The sequence below is a fragment of the Pelodiscus sinensis genome, chromosome 18 (genome assembly GCF_049634645.1).
Source record: "Pelodiscus sinensis isolate JC-2024 chromosome 18, ASM4963464v1, whole genome shotgun sequence".
Classification (NCBI taxonomy): Eukaryota; Metazoa; Chordata; order Testudines; family Trionychidae; genus Pelodiscus; species Pelodiscus sinensis.
The window spans coordinates 22,041,012-22,053,429 of NC_134728.1; the positions used below are offsets into that span (position 1 = coordinate 22,041,012).

The 12,418-nt window shown below is 45.7% G+C and overlaps 1 protein-coding gene across 8 annotated transcripts in view; it reads left to right on the forward strand.

Annotated features, from left to right (window-relative positions):
- Positions 1-12,418, forward strand: part of ZMYND8 (zinc finger MYND-type containing 8) — a 164,633-nt gene that overhangs the window by 121,827 nt on the left and 30,388 nt on the right. For all 8 annotated transcript variants that reach the window (XM_025189255.2, XM_075901562.1, XM_075901561.1 and 5 more), the window contains one exon: positions 10,119-10,259. In XM_025189255.2, the coding sequence (XP_025045040.1) occupies positions 10,119-10,259 (141 nt within the window). The remainder of the gene's footprint in view (positions 1-10,118; positions 10,260-12,418) is intronic.

The window sequence follows — 12,418 nt, forward strand, 5'->3', positions numbered from 1 at the left end:
GTCAAGAGAAGAGCAACAAAAATGATTAAAGCTTTACAAAGGAGCTTGTCAAGTCCAGTGGTGGTTGTCTCATCCATCAGGGAGGTTTTGGAGGAGGACATCAATCTCTTCTCCATACCCGACATATTTTGGCACAAAACCTCATTAAATTGACGGCATAGTCCCATCTGCATCATCCTCAAGAGACGGCACCAGTGCAGGCTGTACCAGCAGCACTGTGCATAGTACCTGCACTGGCAACAACCGTGGCAGCACCTGTGGCACCCACATCAATGGCACCGGATCCTGCAACATTTACAGTGTGGTGGCAGTGCTTGCCCCAGTCCGCCACTGGGAAAAGTCACTGGCCACGCAGTGCCAGTTGCCAGAACCAACATGTCCTGCACTACCTTGATCTGCCTCTCAATGCTCCTCAGACTCGAGGGAGTCTTCAGTCTCTAAAGCAGCTATAGCTCTCACTCCTTGTACTGTTTCTGGCGCTGCTCTGAGCACTGTGGCTTCTGGGATCCATCAGCATCAATTATCTCTTGACCACCACAGTGGCAGGGGACCAGTCCGTGGCCCTTTTGCATCCTTTTGGCTTACCATCAGACTCAGGCAGGGTGCGAGAGCTACTTTGGTGGCCTCAGTGCCTTGTGACACACCTGTAACTTCAGAATCACATACCACCCCAGCATCTCTGTGTGAGTGGCAGACATGAGACTAGTTCCAGTGATCACAGGACCTCTATCTGTACCCCAAGCAGTGCACACACATAGCGTGTAAACACTCATCCAGAGACCTAGAGTTGAGCTTGAAGGAGCTGAAGGACCAATAAGACCCAATACCCAGGGAGTCATTTTCCTCATCTCTGAATGAGGTAGGCTTCCTCCACTTTCTTGCTGGTCATGGACATGAAGGGCCATCAGGACTTCCTTCATAGAGTGGCACATAACTTAAACCTACAGGCCAAGAAGGTTGAGGAAGCAAACCCAATGGTTGACATCCTCTCACCTGAGGGACCCTCTAGAGTGGTCTTGCTGCTCATCAAAATGATTAGTAACACCATGAAGGTGCTATGGCAGTCTCCATCATTGAAGGGATGGAGAAGAGATATTTGTGCCCCAAGTGGGCTATGAACATCTGTTCGCCTATCTTCAACCAGAGACGCTCATGGTGGATGTAACCAACCACAAGGAGTGCCAGGGTCAGCCAGGGTCATCTCCAAAATCTAAGGAAGTCAAGAAACCAGACCTATTTGGCTGCAGGGTCTACTCCATGCGGGTGACTTCAGATATACATATTGAGCCAGCAGGTGCTGTGCAGCTGCTGTGTGTTTAATATGTGGAGTGCCTTCTCTAAATTTCAGGAGCTGCTCCCAGCTGACTCCTAAAAGGAGTTTGGTGCACTGCTGAGAAGAGCAGGATCGTTTCCGGGAGCACCCTCTAAGCAGTTCTTGGCTCTGCAGATTCCAGAGCCCACACTATGGCCACCAGCACTGTGATGCACTGCAATGCATGGCTACAATTGTCTGTCATCCCACGAGAGGTCCAACATACAACGCAAGACCTGTCCTTTGACTGTGCAGAACTGTTTGTGGCAAATACAGACTCTTGCTTACACAGCTTGAAGGATTTCAAGGGCTACACTCAAGTCTGTGGGGATTCACACACCTGTACCCAAGAGAAGTCCCAGTTTTAATTCCCAGCGCACATCCTGGTTTTATGCTGGCCCATCCAGAAAGGATACCAGTAGGCATAGAGGGAGGAATGGCCATGGGCAGGGCTCCACAAAATTGACACAGGGCTCAGATTCCAATTTTTGAAGGTGATCCCAAGGATGAAGCACCAGTCACTTTCCTTGATTCTTACCCATTCGTGAACCAATTACCCTGATTCTACTATGCCTGGACCCAGATTTCTTCTAGTCATTGGGTTCTGAGCACAGTAGAATTGGGATACTATGCAGTTGTGCCCTCCCATTATCCCAACTCCTTCCTCATCCTTCCTCAGGAACCCTTCTAGTACTACAGGAGGTATAATCACTCCCCACTCTAGAGGAGTTTCTTCATGAGTTTTGTGAGGTAGGAGTTTTTACTCCTAGTACTTCCTTATTCCCATGGCTGAAGGTGGGATGCACCAGATTCTAGACCTCCGAGACCTCAGTTACTTCATAAAAGAGGATGAGATTCCAGATGGGCTCCCTGGCTTCCATCATTCCTGGCCCTCGACATGAAAGATACATACTTTCATATATCCATCATTCCAGGCCACCAAAAGTGTCTCTGCATTGTGGTAGGGAACAAGACCTAACAATTCAGTGTACTCCTTTAGCCTCTCAATAACCCTCCGGGTATTAATAAAATGCATGGAGATGGCAGCCTATCTGCACAAACAGGTGCAGGTGTTTATGTACCTGGATAATTGGCTCATCAAGGCCAACTCATGAGAACAGGCTAAGGACCATGTGACCCTGCCACACCATATTCTTGAGTCTTATTTCCAGTGTACCTAAATCCACTTTGATGCTTACACAAAGAATAGAATTTGCAGGCACCCTCGGATTCCGCAATGGCCAGAGCCTCCTTTCCTTACGCCTGGTACCAGGTCCTAAAAGGCATCATCGAAACCCTCTGCCATGTCCCGAACAGCACAGAATTGCATGAGACTCAACACATGGTGACATGCACATATGTAGTCAAGCATGCCAGGCTGTTCCTCAGACCCCTCTAGATATAGTGCAGGTGCACAAGCTTAGCCATGATTCACTGGATACTGTTGTGACTCTCCTTCTAACCATTCTCTAATAGTTGTGCAGGAGTTCCCTTTCCCAAATCACAACCCACAATGGCGCTGATTACCACTGCCATAGTATAGGTTGGGGGCAAACCTGAATGAGATGAGCATGTAAGGCCTGTGATCACATGTGGAACTAGCCCTATACATCAATGTGCAAGAATTCAGGGCAGTTCGGCTAGTGTGCCAAACCTTCAGAAGCCATATACAGGGCACCTACATAGCAGTACTCATGGAAAACACATTAGAGATGTTATATGTCAGGGGTGGGGAACCGAAGTCCCAAGAGCTGGATGCAGCCCCCAGCTTGCCTGGATCCAGCCCCCTAAGCTCAGGGCTCCCCCCATGGCACTCCAGCCCATCCCCTGCCACTCCTCTGTGCACTCCAGCACCGTAATCTAGTAGCCTGGGCCCCAGGCTTTGGTGTACAAGGGGAATGTTGGGAGTGTCTTTCTGCTCAGTTAGGAGCCATGTCAGTGAGAGTTGATTTCTTTGTGTTTGCTTCTCACTTGTGTGTGGCCCCGACAGATTTTTCTGTGGGTCAGTGGCACCCAACTGACCCACAAGCAAAAAAGGTTCCCCGCCCCTGTTTATATAAAACAAAGAAGGTGGTGCTCCTCTCCCCTGTGCAGAGAAGCCGTAGAGCTCTGGGAATTTTGCATCGCCAACTCAATACAGCTTCAAGCCTCATACCTCCTGGGACTGCAGAACAGCCTGGGACATGTCCTTTCCCTATTGGCTGAGAGAGACTCACTGCTCTGTCCTCAGCAGGGAGCTGCTGCTGTTGCTGAGGGAGAAGCGTCCGTTCCCCATCAGGCAGCTATGTGCATGAGTCCTGAGCTCCTTGCTGGGGGAAGAGAGGGGTTCATTAGGCAGCTCCTGGGCTGTCCTGCTGCGCAGCTTAGAAGGAACACTGCCTGAGTCCCCTTCCTTTGGCTACATTTTTTCCTTATTCCATGTGAGAAACATTAATTTGTGTAATATTTACCACATCCTTAAATTTTGTTGCTGCACTCTTGAAAATGCAAGTTTTGATTAATATTTAAATAACTTGTTTCTGTGATTTTAAAAAATTCAGGTAATCTACTTGAAGGCCCTAGCATAGGAATGGTCCTATTTGAATGCCCTTAGATGGATCTCACCCTTCGCATGGATATTTGATGTAATAGAGCGACAAGGATAAAATAATTTGGAAATGTATCTGAAATATTAATTGTGTGCCTAATAAAGGTCATACATAAAAAACTAATTCAATAAACATTAACACAAAAATGAACATACATTCTCTCCCAGTTTACTGCCTTTTAGGAATATATATATTTGTTAAGGAAGAGCTATGAACTACATCCTTATTAATTATAGACCCATAGGGTTGGAAGAGACCTCAGAATGTCATCGAGTCCAACCCCCTGCTAAAAGCAGGGCCAAACCCAACTAAATCATCCCAGCCAGGGCTTTGTCAAGCCAGGACTTAAAAACCTCTAATGATAGAGATTCCACCACCTGTCTAGTTAACCCATTCCAGTGCTTCACCACTAATATTAAATAGTGAGACTAAGTGGTGCAATTTCAAAGCATTAAAGCAGAGATTTAAGCAGTTAACTCATTAAGAACACTGAGTATCATAGAAAATCTATATTTTAGAGAGTATGTGTCTCTGTCCATCTGTGAGTCCATTTGTTCAAAAACTTGTCCTAACCAGGATTGGGCAAAATGCCTGGGCAAAATATGGTCTGTGGGCCGGATCCAGCCTGACAAGCTGCCGGATCCGGCCCATGGGAGCCTCAGCCAGCCCATGGGAGCCTCAGCCGGCTCCCTGCCTGCCCTGTCCCCACTCAGAAAAGCCAGCTGTGGGGCCATGTGTCCGTCTCTGAACATTGAGAGCCTGGAGGGAGGGCAGAGAGACTTCTCACATTACCCACACCCCCAGTAGCTCTCATTGGCTGGTTTGCTGTTTGCAGGACAGGCAGCATATGAAGTGCTCTGCCCTCCTCTCCCCCCCACTCAGGGCTCACCGCATTCAGTTCAAAGCAGTACGCATAGCCCCTGCAGCTGATCTGAGCATTTATAGGGGCATGGAAGGCAGGTATCCTAACCAAGGAACCTGCTGAGCTGCTGGATGAGAGCCATTCAGGTAAGGTCTCCCAACCAGCGCCTGCCTCTTCCCCCAATCCTCTGCCCCCCCATCTGCATTCCTACCCCATGTAACCCAAACCTTCTGCACCCCCATACATCTTCCCAGACACTGCACCCCCTCCTACACCTCTCCTCAGGTCAAAAACCACCTCCCAGATTGTGCACACCAATCCACTATCTCTGGCCACAACCCAAATCCCTGCACCTCCTCCTGCACTTCTGCCCAGATTACAACCTCCTCCCAGACCCTGCATCCCTCCTTTGCTTCTACCCCAGGTCCCCTCTTCCTCCCAGACTCTGCACTCCCTTTTCCTACATCCCTTCCCCAGGCCAGAATCCTCCTGCACCCATACCCCGTCCCAAGCCCTGCACCCAATCCCGTCCTAGGTCACAACTCAGACCCCTGGACCCCTACCCTCAGTCACAGTCCCCTCCCAGACTCTGAACCCCAGTCTCTTGCTTCAAGTCACAATCCCCTCTTTCACCCAAAGTCCCTCCCAGAGTCTATATCCCAGTCGCTTCCCCCAAGCTTCCTTCTGCACCCAACCTCCATCTCAGACCTTGCACCTCCTCCATTAATAAAATGGAAGAGTGTGGCCCTTGACCACTTACCAAATTCTTGGAGTGTCCCCCCCCCCCATCAAAAATTCTTACCCACCCCTGTCCTAAATAAGAGATAGGACCACCACGTTTGATATGTAACTTCCTCTTATCACTTAAAGCAAGGTCAGGGTTTGATTGTGCCAGGACAATGGGGTGTGCCTGGAAATCAATTGTTTCTCATAAATGGAAAGGGACGGTCTGGCAGGAGGGGGTTATACTGCAGAATGATCATGGGGCAGTAAGGGGGCAGAGATGGAGTACCAGACACCAATAACCCCATTGGCCCATCAGGGGCTAGGGGTGGAGACATGGACAGCTATGTTATATATATTTCAGAGAGTCCATGTCTGTGTGTCTGTCCCCCAGCCTGTAATATTTGCCATATCCTTAAATTTTGTTGCTGCAGCCCAGAACAATTATTTAAATGAAGAAAAACAACTTATTTGAGTTAAGGACCTGAGCAATGCTGGGTAAATCTTCTAGTCTACTCTATAGATGGGAGAATTTGTCTGTCTGTGCATCTGTCTTTCTGTCTGGCTGTTTAAGATCTCCACCCAAATAGTAAGAAGTAGGCAGTGGTGGAAAAAGTACCCAAAAAGTCTCTTGAGTAAAAGTACTGTTACTTTGAAATAAATGTAACTCAGTAAATGTCAAAGGATCCTTCTGGAAAATGACTTGAGTAAAAGTACAAAAGTATCACATCTGAATTGTACTTAAGTATCCAGAAGTAAGAAGTAGCTGTGTAAGTTATTGTATCATCATCATCAACAACCACCATGGGTTCAACGCCCATTCGTGTCTGATGCCTCCCTCACTATTTCCTTCCATCTTTCCCTGTGCGGTGTGGAGTGGCTTAGTTTCTGTAGACAAGCTCCACACCAATCTACTGTATCATCTCCCCATTCTTTGTGGAGTCTGCCTTTCCTATTCAGACCATAAGTTATTGTAGGGCACCAGTTATTTCTCTCTCTCTCTCTCTCTCTCTCTCTCTCTGTGCGTGACCGTGACCGTGACTGTGACCGACCACATCCTTTAGTCTTCTCTTTTCCATGCTGAAAAGTCTTGTTAATCTCTCCCTCATGGATGCTGTTTCTTATAATTTCTGTTGCCCTTTGTGTACCTTTTTCAAATCCAATACATCTTTTTGTAGATGGGGTCACCAGCTCTGCATACAGTACAGGCAGTCCCCGGGTTACGTACAAGATAGGGACTGTAGGTTTGTTCTTAAGTTGAATCTGTATGTAAGTCGGAACTGGCGTCCAGATTCAGCCGCTGCTGAAACTGATCAGTTTCAACAGTGGCTGAATCTGGACGCCAGTTCTGACTTACATACAGATTCAACTTAAGAACCCCAGGCATCCCCAAGTCAGCTGCTGCTGAAACTGATCAGCGGCTGATTCCAGGAAGCCCGGGGCAGGGGCTTCTTGTAGTCAGCCACTGGTCATTTTCAGCAGCTGCTGACTAGGGGACACCTGGGGCAGAGCAGCTGGGGTGCTGCTGGGTTGGTCCAGTGGTACCCAGAGCGGCGCTACGGGACCAACCGGCAGCGCCCCAGCTGCTGTACCACAGGCGTCCGGAGCAAAGCCGCGGAGCACGGGGGCAGCGGGACAGCCCAGATGCGCCGTGGCTATCCTGCTGCCCTCGGGCTCCGCGGCTTTGCTCTGCTCTGCTCCCCGTCCCCCAGGTCTGCAGACCAGGGGGAGGGGGAGCAGAGTAGAGCAGAGCGGCGGAACGCGCGGCCAGCTGACAGCCCAGACGCATCTGGGCTGTCAGCTGGCCGCGTGCTCCGCTCTGCTTCCCCCCCCCCTGCAGATCAGGGGGAGGGGGAGCAGAGCGGAGCACAGCAGAGCGGCGGAACGCGCGGCCAGCTGACAGCCCAGACGCTTCTGGGCTGTCAGCTGGCTGCGCGTTCCGCCGCTCTGCTCTGCTCCGCTCTGCTCCCCCTCCCCCTGGTCTGCAGACGGGGGGGGGGGGGGGAGCAGAGCGGAGCGCGCGGCCAGCTGACAGCCCAGACGCGTCTGGGCTGTCAGCTGGCCGCGCGTTCCGCCGCCGCTTTGCTTCCTCTCCCTGGTCTGCTCGAGACCAGGGAGAGGAAGTGCCCCGTTCGTAACTGCGGATCCGACATAAGTCGGATCCGCGTAACTCGGGGACTGCCTGTATTCAAGATCGGCAAGGAGTCCTGTGGCACCTTATAGACTTAACTGAAGTGTAGGAGCATAAGCTTTCGTGGGCAAAGACCCACTTCGTCGGATGCATGTGACGAAGTGGGTCTTTGCCCACGAAAGCTTATGCTCCTACACTTTAGTTAGTCTATAAGATGCCACAGGACTCCTCGCCGCTTTTGCAGATTCAGACTAACACCCCTCTGATCGTATTCAAGATGTGGGCATAACATGACTTTATATACAGGCAATATGATATTTTCTGTCTTATCTATTCCTTTCCTAATGAGTCCCAATATTCTGTTAGCTTTTTAATTTTTAGATTGCACTGCACATTGAACCAGGTGTTTTCAGGGAAGTATCCACAATGATTCCAAGAGCTCTTTCTGAGTGGTTTTTATTTTAGATCTCATCATTTTTGTGTGCATAGTTAGGATTATACTTTTCCATGTGCAATTCTTTTCACTTAGCAGATGGAATTTAGTGTTGATATCGTGTTGCCCAATTACCTAGTTTTGTGAGATCCCTTTGTAACACTTTGCAGTCAGCTTTGGACTTAACTATTTTGCGTAATTTTGTAGTAACTGCAAATTTTGCCACCTCACTATTTACCCCCTTTTCAAGAACATTTAAAAGTTTAACAGTACTGGTCCAAATGCAAATCCCAGCAGTACAACATTCATTGCAACTCTTCCTCCTCACCCCACCAGCTTTTAAGTACCTGGCAATGTTTTCATGATAATCTAAGGATCCCTTAATTACTTGAATGCCCAGTCTTTTGTTGTTCTTAATCACCTGCTTTTTTTTTTATATCAAACTCCCAGCCCCAAAGGCAAAGCTGCAAGTGCTCAAACTCTATTGCAGGTAAGAGCTGCCTTTGAAGCCCAGGCATGCAGCTTTAAGCAAACCTCAAGTATGAAATCCAGGGATTCAAACTTGGTACCTAGCCACCCATAAATGGCACCCATGCTCACGTGGCTGTGTATTAGCAAATCAGAATGCTGGCTTGCACAAGTATCAGTGGGGTAATGAAAGTAGTGAGTAACTATGCTTCCAGAAATTGTACCATATTTTTTTTAAAAAAAAAAACCTACTTGAGTAAAAATCAGAGTATCACAAAAATAAATTACTTGAGTAATTTCAGTACAAATACTGAAAAAATGTGCTTGAGTAGTGTAATGCAGTATTTCTACTTAGTTTCTTTCCACCTCTGGAGCTAGGACTACCAAATTTGGTGTGCAGCTTCCTCTTATCGTAACTTAAATGAAGATAAGGTTGTGGTTGTGCCAGGAAAACAGGATAAATCTGGAATGGGATTGTTTCTCATAAACCCATACAGAAAAGAGATGGACCCACCGGACAGTTGAAAGGGGCTGTATGGGAGCGCTATCCTCCCCTGGCCGAGACTACCCCAATTCCCCCCCCACACACACACCCATCCCCAGATGCCCTTTATAGAGGACTGGAAAGCAGGGGCTGCAGACCTTCCCCCCTTCCGTTTGTACTGGTATGAATAAAACAATACAGAAAAGAGACAGAATTACTAGGTAGGTGGGGCACTCTCTCCCCCCAAATCTAGGACTGCCCTCGCCCCAGGCCTATCTCCTAGGAGCCCTTTAGGGTGGGCAGGGGTTTGGGGCTGAAGCTCCCCCTCCTACCCACAATTTGTATGGGGATGTTGCTGGCAGTTCCCTTTCATCAGGGGGCCAGAGGAAAGTGCACAGTTTGCTGCATTTCTCACTCTCTCTGGGGAGCAAAGGGTGAACCTGGTCCTGGTCCTGCCCCAGCGACAGAATGTGTACCTCCTCCCCTGGCTGTGCCTACTGGAGCTGCAGTGGCCATTGAGAGACACTTTTCACCTGGTTCCAAGTTGCTGTGGTGAGAGAGGGCTGGGGTACCTCTCTCCCCTGGGCAGCCTGCATACTGACCCCCTCATCCTCACCCACACCCCAGAGCAATGATTTGCATGAAGGAAAACAAAAATTAATTGAGTTAAGGATCAAAGCAATGCTGGGTAAATCTTCTTGTATCCTATATATGCTTCCTTTCTTACTTCCAAAAGGTGGTGGTTTTTGAAACATTTAATTCACAGATAGATTAAAGCCTCTCAAAGAGATATATGGGAATGTCTTGTTTCTTTGAGGTAGTACTGATGCAGTACTGCTGTGCTTTTAATTCACTTTTAATACTCCTAGAGCCTGGAATAGGCTAGCATCTAAATAAAGCAGATGCTAATTCAGTTAAAGATCTTTTAATATCTAAAATATACTAAATTAAAGGGTTGTAGTTGCTTTAATAAAAGTGTAACTTGCACTGAAAGCTATTAAAACTCTCCCTGTCTCTACTGTTGGTAGTTGAAATAAAAAGCCATTTTACTACCCTTTGCTTTATTCTGGCTCATTTTGTTTTTAAATATTTATTTACCAATTCTGTACTTTTTCAGCTTCTCCAGCACCAACAAGGACCGGCCAAGCAGGGAGCTTATCAGGCAGCCCAAAACCTTTCTCTCCTCAAGCCTCAACACCCATTGCTGCTAAGCAAGAAAGATCTTCCACTCCAGGAAGCATTCTGAACCTTAACCTTGGTTAGTTATAACTTTTGAAAGTTTAATACTGTTATATTAATGTAAATTATAGTGGCATGGATGTGAAAGAGTAGCAAATTGCATGCATATATGTGGTTTTAAATGAACATAGTACTGAATCACTGGTGTCACTATTGTTTAATCAGCAAAGCTGTGCCATATTGTTTGTAATATTGAAATGAAAGATACAGTTGTTTTAAAAACTTTTTTTGTAGTGATGAAAGGTAATAAGTTAATACTGAGCTGGACTCTCAGAAGGCTTAAATCAGCCCTTTTTAGTATGGATGTCAGCATATAGTCGAATACGATTAACCAATAAGCCTGGGCTTATCAGTTAATCTTGATGGCTACACACATTTTCCTGTCATGGACTGGCTTCCCCTGCCACCCCACACTCCTGCCTCTGATATACAGGCAGCAGTACAGGTTGGCAGGGGGCTCTCCGGAAGTGGGGGCAGGAGCTCACAGTGCTACTGGCCCCACCTCCGGGGACTATCAAGTAGTTGTGTAACTGCTAAGATTTCATATGGTTACGCAACTATTCAATTACCTGATATCTAACATACCTATTTGTGAGTGCCAAAGCTGTCAATGCTGAACATCTCTTCTGCCTAATTTTTATTGCCCACTTCTGGGTTAAAGACTGTGTAGGGAGTTTTAAATTAAATGATTGGCTTTCTGTAGTTCTTGTTGATAAACAGGTGGAATTTAAAATCTGACATCTTGTTTTCTGATTGACATTTTAACATAGTTGTCTGCATTTTTTTTTAGCTAGAACATCAATTATCTCTTCAGAGATAGGAAAATGTACCTTTGTTAAAATGTCAGTTTTGTCAAGAGTGAATACAATGGATGGACTTTTGTACAGAGTGAATTTGATTTAAAATAAATTGATTTAAATTATGATTTAAATCATTAGTCAGGAAGATTTGATGTAATCATGGTTTTCCACATAAAAGTGCATTCTTATTGGTTGTCATAACCTTAACACACATTCTTCACAACTCAGATAGATGAAGGTTTCATTTTTAGAAGGTACACACTACATTTTTTAACAGTGATTTATTTTGAATATGTTTCAGATTAGTTTTACAGCTATATCAGAAAAGGAATGATTGTTTGATTATTTCATTTACCAAAGGCAATTGAAGCAGATATTTATGGAAGTCATTGGAAGGTGAACTATTTCTAATTCAACAGATTACTCATTAATATTTGGAGAATTTTCTTGCTATGCTGTATTAGGTGGAGAACATCACCAGAAAGACATTTAAATTGTTTTATTTCACTAAAACAATAAGGTTATGTATTCTGGCCTTTTTTCTTCAACAGCAAACATATAATATTTTAACAAAACAAGCATATGAATGTTTGAATTTTGCTAAACATTCAAGTTTTTTTTAAATCAAGTTTGTTAAAATTGTTTTTAACTAAACTAGCTAAATGAAATATTTTTAAGCGAAAATTAAATTGACTATGTCAGCCAAGTCAGTATGAGAAACTGAACTTTCAGAAATTTTGCACTTTCAGAGGGAGGTAAGGGATTGACTCTGTGTACACTCATTTGCTGAGGAACAATAGAATTAAGGTCTGCTATTTCTCACTTTTAATATTTATTTATTTAAAAACATTTTTGTTGTCAACAGACATGTTAGCTCTAGAGACACAAATCCACAGTTTGAGAACTGCAAAACTAAAAATTTCTCATGGTTTCTTTTAGACTAAGCAGTAACTCCCATTGGGTAGATAGAAAGATTAATTTAAATCTAAAGTGCTCCTCAGGACCTTCTGGCAAGGTGGTCACTAGCTTAAACCTCCACCTAAATTCTCACAAAGGTGAGAGTGACTGGTTTTGGTCCCCTTTTACAAATTCACTATTCCTAATACTATAAATTATATACTGCGTATCATCCAGTTAGCTTCTGGTGTGCACTGAAGCAAATTAAAATCTCAAATCACTTTTTAAATAGTGTCAGATCAATGCAATGATCTCCTAATGATTCCCTTGGAAAGTTAATAGGTTACTTATGTCATTTAGACTCTTACATCACTTTTGAAAGTGTGACAAGTATTTCACATTGAAAATTCCCAAGAATTGAATTTGTGTTATGGGTTGTACCTGCTAGCCTGGAAATGACCTAAGGATTGAAAAACTCAAA